The sequence below is a fragment of the Ostrea edulis genome, chromosome 6 (assembly GCF_947568905.1).
Source record: "Ostrea edulis chromosome 6, xbOstEdul1.1, whole genome shotgun sequence".
NCBI classification, from domain to species: domain Eukaryota; kingdom Metazoa; phylum Mollusca; class Bivalvia; order Ostreida; family Ostreidae; genus Ostrea; species Ostrea edulis.
Genome location: NC_079169.1, coordinates 63,518,693 through 63,536,338, shown reverse-complemented (window position 1 = coordinate 63,536,338; position 17,646 = coordinate 63,518,693). Strand labels below are relative to the sequence as shown.

The following is a 17,646-nucleotide window of genomic DNA, read 5'->3' as shown; positions in this document are numbered from 1 at the left end:
CTTTGCGGAGTAGGAAATACTGCACCAATTGTAGTACTATGTGCGATCGTGTCTTACCAGCACAAAACTGTCATTCAGTTGTATTTTTGCCTACTCATAAATAATTTATATACATAAATAATGTAATCATATTTTTCTCGCACCACAAACGAATTATTCAAAGACTATAACCGCTAAAACATTATTCAAAGACTATAGATGGAAGCTTAATCGATTTAGTTAAACAAGTACATATGAATTTTTTTATCTGAAAAAGAATTTGAGAGTATCAAATGTGTAAAATATTTATGAATGTATTTAGCGACTCGAGAGAGAAAAGTAATGCATATATCTTTATAATTTCAAAAAACAAACTGTTTTGAAAAATAATAATAAAGCTGAACTTTAAACCCTCACTAACCCTGATTATGACAGGACAGTCAGTTTAGGAGTTGACTTGGGTTTTTTTCCTGACATGTTTAAGCTATCGCTTTTAGTGGCGATAAACTTTCTATCATTTGACTTGATAAATATCCAACCTTTAACATTCGTGCGGTATTGGCGTGTCTGGTGAAATTTAATACACAATAAAATTAATGTGTTTTTCTCCGTTCTCCAATTCCTTATTATATTCAAATTACATATTTTGGCTATATTTTCCATTTTGTTGGGAAAATGTTTCTGGTGTTACTGTTATAAAAGCTTTGCTAAATATTATTTGATGGAATGTATTTTCTTGCAGTGAAGCGTTCTTAATTATTTTGTTGCACTAATTGATATGATGCACTGGCGTCATTACACTTATAGTGTTGGGCTAGTAAAGCCTCGTTTATCTAAATTTTTAATAAAATATTTTTCGTTTGTTTATTTGTTTGTTTGGTTTTTTTTTGGTTGCTATTTTTTGTTTTTGTTTGAGTACACTTAAATCACTATGATAAGTGTTTAAGATAAAGTTGTTTTTGTTTGTTAGTTGTTTTGTTGGGTTTTTGTTTTTGGTTGGTTTTTTTTGTTTTTGTTTATTTGATTTTTTTGTGTAGTTGAGTTTTGTAATTTGTAGTAATTTACCATTTTAATGAGAAATACTAAGTCCATAAGATGCTGCATGCCTCCTACATATACCAAATATATACCTTACCCAAGAAAAAAGTAAATATAGTCGTTAAACTTCTCATCATTCTCCAAGTATAAATATTAGCCACTTTACTAATTATCACAAAAGTCGACACGACAGTGAAAAACAATTATTTATACATAAAAGTTTGCAACAGAGTTAATGTGAAATATATAACAAAATCTTGTCATTTGTGCGGCGGTAAAACTGAGTATTTTGCGTTCGTGTGATTTCATATGAACACGGAAAATGACCCAACTTTCCAATCAAATGGGGAGGGACAACTTATATTTTCTAAAGATACACGAAATAGTGTGCAATAGCACATGCTATGCTAGTCTAATATTCAACTATGCAAATATCAGCGTAACACCCATCCACCCTCAACGTTTAGAGAATTAGATTAAATGAAGTGACATCCATTAATTTATTATTATTCTTTATTGCTGAAGACATACGTCTTATGGCATACATGTTTACAAAAATAATAAACAAGTTAACAATTAATTGACTATAGACTGAAACATCTGGTAACAGTAGATCACAGGCATATGGACTTATTCATTCTGATTTTGAACCAACCCCCCAACAAAAAACTCAAAAGGAAATTTTCAAATCAGTGATTGTTTTTCGAATTGTATTTTATCTAATTTTATGAAGTATTATATAGTTATACTATTTGGCTGATACCGTAAATGTTCACTTGAGTGTGTATTGGTATACTTTCGTACAATGTACGATTAGAACGTCAATTAATTATGCAAGTTGACGGCTTGTAACAAAGTCTTTGTTTACAAAGTATATGTTCTTGTAAAGAATAAATCTTTAGCAAATACATGTATTGATGCAAGTAGACATGTAATAAGATTTTATCTTGTATGAGGTTTTAGGCGATACGCATGTGTTTAAACGGGTAACGCATGGAACTCATGCTGCTGCAAAGTGTTTACCACGTTAAAATGCAGACATTAAACAATTATTGACATTTGTTTGGACAATATAATGCTTTAAATAGCTACCTAAGCCATACAATATTCACATAGCACAGGGAGCTCAGTGAATACTGTACTTCAAGGGTAGATAAAGCATCGTATTCATTGAAAAATATCAAAAATTGTTTTATTAAATGACAGAATAATTTAAATCATCGAATTTGACTACTAGAGCTTACGAATTGGTACCTGGTCGGCCGTCTTTGTATACAGGTAGAGTGAAATGTTTACAATGTAGTCATAACTGATTTGAGGCGCGGTTTTTTGTTTATTACATATCTCAGGCACATAACATTGCTACATGTATTTAAAGGAGGGCAGCCGGAGAAGAAGTTGACTGAACAACTATCTGAAAATTTTGACAAATAAAAGGAAAACATCAAACCATGCCCCAAAGAAACATCAAACCACGCCACAAAGAAACATCAAACCACGCCCCAAAATCCCACTTCATTTACATTGGAGTTTTAGTTGTTCATCATTTAGTAAATGGGTTTTATTCATCAGTTCCATCTGCTGCCATGAAAAATTGGGGGAAGGGGGAGGGGGTAAGAGGTTACCAACCAATTAATCGAACATTAAACCAAGATAAAATTAAATATTGGAAAAAGTTGTGAATAATATTGATTGGGTTTTGTGAATTCACAGACACATGTCTATGAAGTGCATGTCTAATAGAAAATAAACTGTTATGCTTTGTATCATTCACCACTGATTGTTCCATTCTCAGCATAAAACTTGGACAAAACAGAATTCAAAGCATGTCAGTTTTGCCATGTTTTTACTTACAATGTAGCTGTCAGAGCTTGTTTACGTCTTCTGTAAGACCCAGTCGAAAGAGATTAGTAACGCGAGTTTTCATTGATGATAAATCGCATCATTTTTTTTTTTTAAATTCCAAACTATTGAGGCCCGATGTTGGAAAAATCAAATGCTATATTTACCTTGAAGGCACGTGCAGGAATGTACGAGATTTTTGTAAATAGGTCACAGATAAATATTCAAATGGATGACGTCATAATTATTTCGCGTCACACTGCCATGGTGAGGATCTACATACTCTGAGATATCGTAAACTTGTTAGTCTGAATGTATTTGGACCTCTAATGTCCTCTATAATATTCTTATTTACTGACATGAAATTTATTTACACATGTTGATAACTAATACAGATGTATTGTTCTTGGAATAAAAATAAATCCTAAAGTACTTCTCAGGGCCTCCGTGGCCGAGTGGTTAGAGCATCGCGCTCAAAATCACAAGTCCTCTCACCTCTGTGGGCGCGGGTTCGAATCCCACTCGCGCCGGTAAGTGAGAAAGATTCCCAGTTTACTTTCAGAGGGTCGGTGGTCTCTTCCCAGGTACAAATAATCAGCCATTAAGGATGAAATGGTAATTGTACGTTTGAATTTTACGTGATTACATTGTGTAATACGTTCAGTACCACTTGCAAGGCGTTAGCACGATATAGAACCATCACTGCTACAGCAGTAAAGCGCTGTGTGCATAGGTCAATATTTGATGAAGTCTCTACGTGAAAAATTATCGTACAGGACATAAAACAAATTCCTAGCAAACTAATACTTTGAACAACGTAGTGTTATAAATTAACCCGACCCGTCTGGATGTAAAACTTTCAGTTACATGTACCACATACAGATTGCAGTATCATTGTATGCTTCATTTCGACAGAAAATTGTCACGTATTGATCAATAAAATTTCTTAATATTGTAAAAGATATTTCAAAACTTACGTTTTCTTTCTTTGGCCAACAGCGAGATTCCTAAATCTTTCTCCCTTAATGAATTGCAAGATTTGTAATCTAAATTATGCGCACGGCCACTTTCACATATGTAACGTTTTAAAATAATTAATACAATTTCCTCACAAAACTTCAACCACAAGGGCATTGTTAATTCTAAATATGCAAATGAGCCGTAATGAAATTCATTAGCCATTTTGGATGCTCCGAGAACTCCAGAGGAACCTAAGCACCAGTAAGTAGTAATCCTATATGCTTTAATTACTACTAATAATAATTTTGCAGGTAGTCGGCGGGTTAATGTTTATTTGTGTAAAATTGATATCCATTACCTTTGAAATTGAGAAACATATTAAGTATATAATTCTTATTCTTCGACGAGTTCTCTGCTACATGGTTATTGATATATAAAGATGGTGTGTTAAACCCTAGATTGTTAAACGCACAGTTTAACTGTACCATATGCATGTATGTATTATAAGACTTTGGAAATTAGTGGCATTTGGATTTTTTAAATGAAAAGTTTGATCATCAAATCTATAAGACATATATCATCAAAGACCGTACAAATAATGTATCATTAATGACAAACTATAGTTGTTTGATTTTTACTGATATTAATTTTAGAACAATTATGTCTTGTTTGTATATTGTTTTACCAGGGACTGATCATTTTTCGCTAGTTTCACCATTTCATTTGAGAATTTTTCACTCATGTAGGGACGTCACAAGTTTTTTTTTGTGTGAAGTGCCACAAATTTTGGTGTATGCACATGGCACGTAAGGTCGTAGCAGTGAGGGTTCTTTATCGTGTCAGTGCCAATCGTGACATGGAGCCTCTGGTTTTAAGGTCATATCTACTCAGATTGATCAATATCTACGTGTCGTTTGAAAAATATCTCTGTTTATTGTTCCTACCTTTTACCTGTAGGTTTCACCTAATCCTTTTGCAATATTTGTAATTATAATTCTTTTTAGAAGAATATGTTTATTTACTCAACATACATGTAGGAAAAGTTTTACGGTTAATTAATTCCAAATTCTAAAAACTCTTTTTAGATAACACGTACAAAAAGGGTGTTGTTTCATTCATGCATAAAGATATGCAATGTCAAGGATATGGTAAGAAATGGGTATTGCACTTTATCTATCGATATTATACATTGTTTTTGTAAAATTAATGTTAGACCCATAACTTTGCACAAGTTCATTGAGAATCTGCAGATAATATTGTACAACCCGAGTTATTTCGTTAAAATTATCTTTTCCATTCTAAAACAATATGTATTGCTGTTTTAGGAATTGTAGTTGAGTAATGGGATAATAGCTATTTTGGTCTTCACACAACAATTCTCTAATTCTACTACTGAAAAGAGATCAACTGATTTTGCGGTCCATAAACATGTAGACTGAATATAATATGTGAGATAAGCTGATTGTTCCAACAAGGTGTTATATATTTGTTAAAATAAATGACGTGTCACGAATATACCTGCATGACAACTAACTGGTTAGGCTAATTGAAAAGGCAGCTGCTGTTTAATTAATCAAAACAGTTTTTATCATACTTAAACTTTAAAACCGAAAATCTGTGTAGAAATCATACTTTGAAAAGGCTATTTATGGTTGAATTTTATTTCCATCAGAATTACTTCTTTAATTGTGCATGCTGATGCAAATTTCACAGTGTATTTTTTGCTAACTTGATGTCTAATGCATACAATTCATTTTTACAATAAAGCGATATGACTCCGTTTTTTATAATTGATGACGTTTGTGTCTCGTTTTGTTATTGGTATGACACGAGTTTAACCAGTTATAGAATTTTAAAATTCCTGAAGTAAAATAATGTCATTCAATACATGTAAAACTAAAACGAGGGTTCATTATTTGCAAACTTTAACATTTTAGATCTTAAATCTTTTTGGCCTTTTTTTTGACATAAAGTACACAGCTTTTGACATATGGAATTATTTTGGTTACCTTGTTAAATATCGCCTCACGATTTTCTCTTGGCACACAACTTTTCTTATTATGTTAATAGGGAGAGTGACAACTACAACATGTACAAATGAATTAAAAGACAAAGTTTCCTTCTCTATCTTTTCATTACATAACCATTCTTAGTTCATGACTATGATTCTTAAATAACATCAATTATATATACATTCACGTTCATTATAGTTTTAGATAATTTCAAATTCATTAACATGTCTTTTTTGATATGTATTCTTTATTGTTTTAGACAATGTCACCTTTCCTTCCGTTGATTTTACTGTCAGTTGTCGGTTACGGTAAGTAATAATGCATTTAACTATAATCAGTGGCGGATATAATGGGGTGGGGGGGGGGGGTACACACACACCCTCCCTTTGGTTGAATTTTCTTTTTAAAAAGGTGTTATTTGTTACAATTTTGATATCTTTGACTACCCCCCCCCCCCAAATTTGCGTTCTCCATATACGTTATAGTTTTAAAATGTGTAAACCACAATACATGTATATCCATTTAAAGTAACATTTTGTGCAAACGGCATTAACCTTAATTAATTACATCCATTGCATAAAATGCACGCAGTTTTTATTTTGTTAATGCCAACATTGAGGGAGGAATAAAAACTCATAACTTTAACATATTATAAAAAGCGTCATGCTTGAATAAGCAAGGTACATGTGACTTCGAGAATTAAATCCTGTTTTGTCCAATTTCGCTGAACCTCCTTGGTGAAGTTTTTTGAATTTCAAACGATTCCCAAGGTCTACATGTATTCTTTAAAAAAAAAATTGGAAAAAAATATGAAATAATTTTCTGCAGTTTTCATGAACAATGCGTACAAACTGTCTCTGGGATGCCATTGATTTCATTTTTGCAATCTTTGTATGATCAAGAAGTTCACTTCTAGTATAAGCTGCTTATATATGCTGTTGTCTGTAATGCTTAACAAAGGAATGTGACGTCATGCAGGTGTTTTTCATATTTGAAACGACAGTGATAGAATTTGCATTTTGCCTCGCCCAAAAGTAGTGAAGATGAAAGATCTTTATATTTAATTCATACTTATTCAGTATAACTCTTATATTATATATCAAACTTATGGGAAAGTGTTTGATTTACTGCATTGATATAGTTGAAATAAATACACCATCAATCTTATTCAGGTGCTTTTATGTTTGTTTTAAGAAATATATCTCACTTGACATCAAGAATCAATGTCCAATAAATGACATATAATTCACAAGTATAACTTAAAAACTGATAAGAATTTGTTGTAAAAGTTATTTCCTGAAATCATCCAATAGTTTAAAATTAAGAGGAATTATAACAAGATAATGGAACATACATGGTCAACTATTTTTTTCGCATGGCTAATATTCATTACGTTCCCTCGGGATTCTTTTTCAGCGAATCCTTACACCATTATCACGTGATCAACGTTTTTGATGGAGAAAATTGAAGAGTGCAGCTGTTTTCGTATCTTATACCGTTTGGTTTTGCCTCATTTAATAAGTTACAGGAGGTCCTAGTACAATCAATAACTGACAAGGATGGAAAGTAGATATATATGTGTTTCATTGGCTGATACAACATCGCAAAACATTTCAAATCCATTTAATCCGGAACAGGTTTATTAACAAAAAAGAGGGGCGCGTCCAATCGCACATTCCGGCAAGTGAAAACACAATCTCGAATGTGTAACAGTTAACATCCATTTTAAAATCCAATCAAAATACAACGATAAAAGATAATTATTATTTTTTCAAAAATAAATATTTGCTGGAAACTATAAGAAATCCCCATATTATTGATTGATTGAATATTGTTTAACGTCACGCTCGAGAATCTTTCACTCATATAGAGACGTCACCATTACCGGTATTTTGGCCTATGCTCGGCGCGGCTGCAAAATTTAGGCTTATGCTCAGCACTTACAGCCTTTGTGCAGGGAGGGATCTTTATCGTGTCACACCTGGTGTGACACGTGACCTCGGTTTTTGCGGTCTCGTCCGAAGGACCGCCCCATTTAGTCGCCTCTTACGACAAGTAAGGGGTACTGAGGACCTATTCTAACCCGGATCCTCATGGGGTTATCCCCATAATAATGCCCCACATAATATTTACAAGCGTCCATTTTGTACAGCTTTCGTACGAAATAAATTCGAGGTACCGTTTCCTAGCTTGCCGGAAATACCCGAGAAGTTGTGATTAAGGGTGCGTCGTTCAGAACATCAATCGATTTTATCTCGATAGAATAGAATAGCCAGGGCCGTAAATTACATGGAGGCGGAGGAGGCAGCTGCCTCCTCCAACGTTTGAGCCAAAAAATAATTAAAATTTAAAGTTCATTAGAATTTATGTTGTTTCCAATAACTAAGAACATGATACCTCCATTAAAAAGCATTCCAAATCTTTCTTTTAGAATGAGTTAGTCAAGTAACATCTTAGAAGGCCCTAGAATCAAGGATTTTGCACGAAACGTGTTCAGTGTGCACAAAATGTGCAGACCCCCGCCTAATTTCCTGCCTCCTCCAAATTGAAGGTTAATTTACGGCCCTGATAGCATCACTGACAGAAATTTCGTTTCGAGGCAAGAATACGGTTCGACTCCTGAGTAGATAGCACTTTACCTTGACGGCCACCCTGATTTGACATACTTCAAGATGTATTTCAGCACTAGATCAGAATTTGTCTGTTGACATATTTTTCTCATGCCTTCTATCCAACATAGATTTGGTTTCCAAAACCCTGTCTCTGTAGGATTTAACACCCTCTGAAGATTTTCCGTCAATGGAATCCAAGATTGAGTATCTGACACCAACTGTTTTCCAGGCTAGTATTCAGCAATTGCGTTGTAGCGCAAAAATCTCATCAGCAGCTTTTCGAGATCCTGTGTGTAAATTAATGGCACAAGTGCCATGTGTTCAGAAAGAAAGGAAAATGAAGAGTCCTCGATCAAATTTCTCACCGCTGCCAAACATTTTTTTTTTTTTTGGTCTGTTTTGCTGACAAAGTCCCTGAAGCGTAGGAGAGGGGCCTATGATCTTATATAATGCAGCGCCGACCCCAAAGCTAATAGCATCTGGACTTACAATAGTAGGTCTTTTCGTGGCATAAAATACCAACATGGGTGCCCTTTTCACTAGCTTTTTGATTTGCATAAATGTTTTCCCCTGCAACTTGTTCCACTCCCAAGTAGAATCAGATCTCAGCAAGCTGTTCAGCGGAGCTAAGTAGAAAGGTTCGGCATGAAACATCCAAGTTAAAGCAATACAAGCTGTAACTGACGGTATTTTTTCAACTATCCAATTATGCACCAAATAACACTTATCGGTATAACTATTTATAATCCCCAAGATCTGAGGAAAAATTCAGCAAAATAAACAAAGGGATATTGTTTGAGAGCATGCCTACAACGAACGTTTCGTATAAACCGGACATAGGAACGATGATTGCCGAACATAATCGGGTTGCTGAGACCGAGATCATTTACAAACACGGAAACTGACGTGAGTAACTACACGTGTCGTTTGTTTTAAAATATTACATCGTTTCATGAATGACAAGAAGTACTATAAGTGTAAGAAAGTAATAATTATGCAAATGTGCCACTCAAATGAAATGTTGATAGTGAATTTTTTTTTATAAAATTGACAGGTTAAATTGTGTAAATCTGGCACGTGCTCAGTGCCTCTCTTTCGCTTTTTTCCGAACTGGTGGCCTCCGAGATCAATGCACATCGGAGATTACGAGCAGAAATTACTTACACTATGACAATGATACATGGATCGACATTTTCTGCTGATTTCACGGGTTTATTGCTTCAGATTCGCTCTGATTCTGTGAAGATATATATCCAATCATAAATATGTTCGATATTTGTTCTTTCATTTTTCAATTTATTTGCTGTCAGTTACGGCTTGTATAGCTTTAAGAATTACGCCTATAATGAGACGGATTTCTTTTATGCTGATAAGTGGCCAAAGTTGTTGGATTGCTTGGATTCCCTCTGGACTTGATTGAATGCCTGCATAGATAACATACGACAAAAGTACCCGATTTTGTCTTTACGGCACTCATGCTCATGTTCAATTTCACATTCTCTGCAACTCTGTTCAGTATTGAGTCTCAAATCTTGTTCTTCCACTGACTCACCATAAATGATGACATCATCAATAATAACACTGCCTCCATCAAGTGCAAACAACAACTGACTTGTGCATCTCTGATAGATTTCTGGTGTTGACGTAATTCTAAAAGATAGTGACCAAACGGTATAATGAATGTGGAGATTTTGTAGCTTTCCTTTTCCAACGCAATATTGTAGACCCCACTCTTTGAATCAATCTTGGAAAGGAATTTTGTTTGACAGTTTAGGGCTGATATCATCTAAGTTTGGTAGCATGTAATGATCGCTTTTCACTTCTTTATTAAGGCGTTTCAAGTATAACCATGTACACGTACAAACACCATCATTCCTTTTTGCAACCGTAAGTACATGTACTGTCACAAACCAGTCACTTGGTTCAGTTAATTTCACGATCACTCATAAACCTTCCAATCTGTCCATTTCCTAGTTTACTTTGGGTTGGTTGGTTGTATACTGTTCAACGTCCCACTCGAGAATTTTTCAATCATATGGAGACGTCACCATTGCCGGTGAAGGGCTGCAAAATTTAGCCTATGCTTGGCCCTTACGGTATTGAGCAGGGAGGGATCTTATCGTGCCACACCTGCTATGACACGAGGCCTCGGTTTGTGCGGTCTTTTCCGACGGAACATCCCATTTAGTCGCCTCTTACGACAAGCAAGGGATACTTGGAACCTATTCTAACCTGGACCCCCACGGATGGGTTATTTGGAATTGTCTGCTCAGTATCTTGAGACTTCAAACTTACCACTATGGTTTCCCTTGACTAGTATCACTACAGACAATTCTGAATATAATGTTGATCTTTTTCAATATTGCCACGCAAGGGGCATATGTGTTTCCAAATCATTCTTGTGGGTTTTTTTTTAAAAAAGTTATAACGTTTGTCCAATAATTCATTGTATTTTTCCTCATCCCATTCCTCTGTATAAACGTAAGACATTTGAAAATATGTTCCGCAGAAGAATAGCGCAGATAACTGTTTACCTTCCGGGTTCTTGTTCAACTTAAATGACAGTCTTTATCTTGCAAATAGCTCCTTCCGTTCCGGTCGATCAGAAAGACGCTGGAAGTAGAAGGAATTCGGGGTGAACATACTAGTGAAATATACATTGTATGTAGATGGTGTATTAACAGAATACCAGTTCCACATTTGACTCTTCACTCCTGATACAATGTTTCGTAGGCTCGTTTAATCTTCGAAATCACAGTAGTCCATTTATCCCAGAACACCTTTATCAGGCTTAGTTCGATCATTAACCATAGTAGATGCCTGGTTGACTTCCGAAACTTAATTGCGTATGCTTAGCTTGCTTCCGGACCTTCAGTGCGCATGTCTGGTTTAGCCATTCTGTAAGCAAAGGCATTCTCTCACCAGATGCGTTACGCAAGCTTCACATACACCCCTGTCAACGCTTGGAATCACGTGACAATATAATCACATGATATAAACAATAATTCTCGGTTTCCTTTCCATTTAAAAGTTCTGGTAACAGGTGATGACATCAGGCTCTTTTCATAGCCCACTGGCACTTTAATAAGTACATATTTACCATTTAGCTGTTTTTCTCTTATTTCACAAGTTTTATCGTATTTTTATGGCCTTTCTTACTTTTGATTCCATGTTTACATTCAAATCTTCAACACGTGGATGTCCTACATTCATACGCATATTACGAAGTAGTTCCAAATTTAGGATCAGAAAACGGCGATTTTAAACAGTTTACAGTAAGCATCAATTTAATTGCACCAAAAACATTTCATAGCATAACTACATATTTAGTCGAAAACATAAATGTTGGATATTAGAAACTTTTACAAAATTTCTGTAAAAAGCATTGACAGAGGTGTAGTGCGAGGAGCGCACGGAACTCTGGGTAGAGAATGTAAGCAAAGGTTGCTGTTTGTTAGACCAGACATGCGCAGTAACACCCCTTCCGGTTTCGACCATAGGCAGTTCGATCGTACTATTGTTTAACTCTAGTTAGTATAGTTGATGATCGAACTAGGCCTCAAAGAGCACATGACATGTCATCCAGAACTTGTTTGAAACATGCCTCAAACAACGCGTACATAAATTGATTCGTGTACCAAAAATTGTGGAATAATATTTAGAAATTAAAGATTTTGGACTTATCTATTTAAAACTCCTGTTTAAGTAGTAAGTCACCCGAGAAAAATTGAAACCCTACTAGACTAGAACTCACGATCTACAGATAAATAGTGGGGAAATTTCACACACGTAGTTATCCAGCTAAATATTAAAAAGATATTCATTTTATTTTTCATTTCACGCACACTAGTCTATGTAAAACTTATACGGTACCCATTTTGATGCACCAGATGCGCATTTCGACAAATAATGTCTCTTCAGTTATGCTCAAGCCGAAATTTTGGAAATTCGAAATACCAATAAACTTGTAAGACCTAAAAGGAAAACTAGAGTGCCAAAAACTGGAGCCAAATTCGTCCAAGGATAAGAGCTATACCTGAGGGAGATAATCCTTAATTTATAAATAAATTTCTAAATTTTATCTCAGCAATTAAATAAACATCCGTATTTTCAAGCTAGTAACGAAGTACTTGGCTACTGGGCTGTGGAGACACTCGGGGACTAAAAGTCCACCAGCAGGCATCGAGCCAGGAGTCGTAATGTAAAACTTATACAGTACCAATTTTGATGCACCAGATGTGCATTTCGACAAATAATGTCTTTTCAGTGATGGTCAAGCCGAAATTTTGGAAATGTTATATCATTTACCGAGTCCCATGTGCAGGAATGTCATGGTATAACTATAAGCAATTAAAACTCAATGTAAGTTTCCGAACACATTCTTGTTTACCTAAATGGTACTGTCAAACGAACCAAGTATATAAACAAAAGTTTTGTCATGTGATTAGTAACGCTATTCTATATGCATTTAATGTTTTTGTTTCACGTTTCTCAAATGACGCTCTTCATTGCAGGTTTGGGGTACAATTGTCTCAATACCGGATACGACTGTAAAAACGGAGGGGCGTGCGATTACTTCGGTCGTTGTAAATGTCCTCCGGGTTTTAAGGAATACGATTGCGGACTGGACTCAGGTAGGATTCTGCAATCCATAATTTTATTGCATGATAATGTTCGTCAAAATTTAAATATATTTTGCCGACTTCATTTTTTCACAGTTCAAATAAAAGGAAACATTTTATCTGCTATCTCTTAACTAGTAGTCAATCAGACTTACAAGATATTTTGAATTTTAATATTTAGAAATACATTTTAATACATATAATTTCTAAATCAATAACTCCATTTCAGCGACTGTCACGCCACTGTCAGAGCGCAGAGCCACCTGTCTGAATAAAGGGGTTTGTTTCAATGGGATCAGTTGTTTCTGCCCAGAAGACTACATAGGGACAAAGTGTGAGGTGCCTGTTCGTAAGTACAGCTGCTGATATTTATACAGTTTAAAATGTTAATTCAAAAGACACATTTGCCTTTTCATAGATTCTATAAATAGTTGTGACGTCATGTGTGTATATTTCTCTGTCAAGGTCATTCCAATCGGGATGGGTATGGTACTAGGCGTAACCTTAATCTGTAAAAAATCACATGTCTCATGTTTACCTCTATTTAAAAAAAACAACCCAAATATTCGATGTGAATTTTTTTTTGGCTAAAGGATTGGTTAAAGAAATGTAATAGATTTATATTGAGAGAGAGAGAGAGAGAGAGAGAGAGAGAGAGAGAGAGAGAGAGATGGCAGACTATAGTGTATGTAAAATATTTATTTCCGAGTGGTTTTGAGATAGTAATATTGACGCATTGATAGTATATTGGAGATATTGATAGTTCTAATCAGGAATAAAATTCGTACGCCTCAATAGCAAGTCCTACAATGTATCCACTGCCCTCTCTCACGTACAATCTGACCTTTATATTGAGTACATCTACCAGTCGAATGAAAAGTTAAAAATATCGCGATGAAAAAAATTCTTGTAGAAAATTTTCATTTTATTCCCAGTAAAACATTATGGATTTGCACCAATGCGTTTTTGTAAGTTCCTAAAGAATTATGTCCATATTCATATATAGACTACCAGTGTATCATTTTTTATAAAGAACATTTTTAAAAAGTTATTGACTCTATTTGAGTCAGTATACAGTTATTGACTACGTCCGAGGACAACAGCTGTTTTGTTTGACAGGAGAATGGATCTGTTGCCCGAAGCCGTAGGCTCAAATTGATGTTTCTGTTCTTCGTCAGATCTAATAAAACTGCTGACCAGTCAATAGACCACGAGTGTGAGAGTTGATTTAACAGTTGAAATGTTGGTTTTAAATTGTATTAGTCTTACATGGGAAAAAAATGAAAGTGTATAACAATACAAATTGTTGCCCAGGACGCTGTACTCAGGTCCAACATGCCGAAACGCCAGTCAATAGTAACTTGTGATAATACTACATGTACATGATCCAAACGTTGGTTTTAGTAACCCCTATCAAGTGAATTATATCTATACCAAACAGTGATAAACAGTTCCAGTATATTAAACCCATTTTAAAGAAATACATAGGAACTATTACGCGTGGACATAACAATATTTGTTATTCTTTATTTTGTAACAATTAATATACGTATTACATATAGTGAGCGCTGAATGTGGAATGTCGTCAATGAAGATCAAAGCATACCGACCCGTCAACTTTAACGGCGAAATGTTTCTGAAGCAAAGCATGTTTGGCTGTAAACTTAGAGAAATGTTCACCAACATCCCAGGATATAAGATGTATGAATTAGAAGTGCCACATCTTGCAATTTCACCTTGTGCTTTGAGGAAAACAGAAAATGCAGAGGTATAGCATTTAGACGTTTCTTTAAAGTTACGTCATGATTTTCAAAAGCTTTGATGTGCATATACAGGTAGAAAGTGAGAAATACATGGCATCATTACTGTAGATCACAGTATCATATACAGGTAGAAAGTGATAAAAACATGGCATCGTTACTGTAGATCACAATGTCAGAAAAAGGAGTGCGAGAGTAAATTGTTCTTTACTAAACAAGTTTCACTGTAATCACATGAAAGCTGTGCTGTAATTGTGAAAGGGCGTTTGTCCGTTTATTTTGCATGATTTTAGGAAGAAATAAATCGTGAGTTTTACTCCAATATCTTTTAACATATTGTTTACAGACAGGAGATACAACTTATGAAGTGGAGGTCGCAACTGCACATACCAAGGGATTATTCAGTATGTCAGACACCGTACACAGCGTCAAATGTGTCTATGAAGCAAGGTAAGACATCAGACACTGTATATAACGTCAAATGTGTCTGTGAAGCAAGGTAAAACGGCATCAGACACCGTACACAACGTCAAATGTGTCTATGAAGCCAGGTAAGACAACATCAGACACCGTACACAACGTCAAATGTGTCTACACAACGTCAAATGTGTCTACACAACGTCAAATGTGTCTATGAAGCAAGGTAAGACAAAATAAGACACTGTATACAAAGTCAAATGTGTCTATGAAGCAAGGTAAGACATCAGACACTGTATATAACGTCAAATGTGTCTATGAAGCAAGGTAAAACAGCATCAGACACCGTACACAACGTCAAATGTGACTATGAAGCAAGGTAAGACAACATCAGACACCGTACACAACGTCAAATGTGTCTATGAAGCAAGGTAAGACATATTCTTTGCTATCTCAAGTGATGTAACAGTTTATATACTACTTCATGTATTGTCCATTAGTATTTGTATATAAGTTATACTATTCTATCCTATCCCGAAAAACTACCCATCATCTTAACATTGCTTTTCAGACGTATCGGCGAAAACCCTGTTGACGTCACGAAAGATATGAATCCTGTGTCAATTAAAGTCGTGGACTCCAACGAGCGACCTTTGATGCAAGTCCCAAGAAACGATGCATTCTACGTTCTAGCGGAGTCCACCGAGAAGTTCCCAGGTAAATACTGCAAGGGGGACCATTAACATTAAAACATCCAGCTCTGTTTTTTTTCCCATACTTACTATAAAACTCGTTTTCATTTCAGAGGCCACAGGTGCACGTGTAAGGTATCTGGAGGCTTACAGTCTCGATAGACAGACCAACCAGGTGAAATCTATCAAACTGATTGAGGACGAGTAAGTCATTTTAAATTATGAATATACACATGTATTTTAGTTTTTGAATGATTTTTCTTTCTTCACCAGAAAACGTTTCTCTATGGTTATAGAATGACGTTCTAGATAACTCGCCGATGTAACCCCATGTTACTTGATTTACTAGAACTCAAAATGGTCGATATACGGCTTGTTTTCTCATCAAATTGTTACTTTACTCGTAAATTTTAGATGTCCTATAGAATCGGCTGTCGGCCTTTTGGGGTTTACTCCTTCAAATGTACCATTCGAGCTGAATATGAAATGGCTTGGACGCGTGGAAATGAAAGGTTTCTTTTTAGTGGATGGCGAACCTCTGTACCTTGATTATCGTGTAAAGCTGTGCAGGAGAAAATGTTACGAGGTCAGTTTCTTAAAAGACAAAAAAATAGACATTTTTACATGTAGTATTATTGAACAGGTGGGTTGTTCCTTACTCTTTTTTTATGGTTATCTATTATGTTTTGATTTAATGGCTTCATCTCTTTTGTAATATTCTTTTCTGTTATTCAGAAATCCTGCAATTCACCAGGCCCTATCCAGATCCCGGCGAGCGCACCATTTAAGGACGTTATAAATCCGATCGAAGTTGTATAAACGTATTTTATGTGCTTTTCGAAAAACTCTGTCAGTGTTGCGATGCTAGAAAATCCGGGTGATTAAATCAATTATATAAGCGCAAACAATTCAAAAATAACCATCTGAAAAAGGCATAGCAACGGATAGTTTTATGTTAAGCAACACTATCTGTATTATTTCATGTCCGTGATGTTTGAATGTGCCAATGTCAATTCAAAACTAGATTATTCTATGTTGAATTCTGAATACTAATAAAATACACTACAAAAACGTTGGTTAATCAAAGTAAAACTGGTAGACTTTGATAAGTTCTCTTCATTTATGTGAATGAATTTGAAGATGCGGTGAAACCGTTTATATAATGTTATACTGAATTTAGTATTTTTATCATATGATTTTTCATACACAATATTAAATACCCTACTGTTCAACACTATCTCGTGTGTCTTTCGATACATGTTCATTTATTTATTAGGAAGAGGACTGATACTTTCTTTCTCTGTATATCTTTAATCTATCTACAACCCCCTTCCCATTTTCCGGTTCGTTCACCGTGCGTTCACCATTCCCTGTCCATGTGCTCTACGCTCACCAAATCGCTCGAGTTCACCGTTCGTTCAGCGTTAGATCTTTTGTCATTCCGAACACCAAAATGAAAGCATCGATCTTTATAACGAGGACAAAATATTTTCTTTAAAAAAGGGACCGCAAGAATTTTTCATATTACATCGGAAATGTGATTTTGAACTACAAAGTATCTCTGGTATCGGATTTATGAAATTTAGAATCTTTCAATGTAAGATATTGCTCAGTGGACTGAAGTTTTCTTTGAATAGTTCACAGTTGATATTCCAGAGGACTGGTTCCGTGATTTATCAGATACATGTAGTGGGTTTTTTTTTTTCAATCAT

General features: G+C 35.1%; 2 protein-coding genes across 7 annotated transcripts in view; one reads left to right on the top strand and one right to left on the bottom strand.

The window, feature by feature from the left end:
* LOC125683122 (gigasin-2-like) overlaps positions 1-17,646 on the bottom strand; it is a 56,841-nt gene that overhangs the window by 16,005 nt on the left and 23,190 nt on the right. For 2 of the 6 annotated variants that reach the window (XM_056140370.1, XM_056140369.1), the window contains exon 3: positions 10,978-11,056. The exons of 2 other annotated variants lie outside the window; for them this stretch is intronic. The gene's annotated coding sequence lies outside the window, so the exon portion shown is untranslated. Of the gene's footprint in view, positions 1-3,836; positions 3,960-10,977; positions 11,057-17,646 lie in introns of those variants that run through there. 2 more of the 6 variants (XM_048923945.2, XM_048923942.2) reach the window with 2 other exon arrangements.
* On the top strand, positions 3,984-17,005 carry LOC125683121 (EGF-like domain-containing protein 2). The gene is made up of 10 exons (XM_048923941.2): positions 3,984-4,080; positions 6,091-6,139; positions 12,958-13,077; positions 13,295-13,414; positions 14,628-14,833; positions 15,172-15,275; positions 15,814-15,959; positions 16,048-16,138; positions 16,349-16,520; positions 16,670-17,005. The coding sequence occupies exons 2-10, from the start codon at positions 6,094-6,096 to the stop codon at positions 16,751-16,753; spliced, it is 1,089 nt and encodes a 362-aa protein (XP_048779898.1). The 5' UTR covers positions 3,984-4,080; positions 6,091-6,093; the 3' UTR covers positions 16,754-17,005.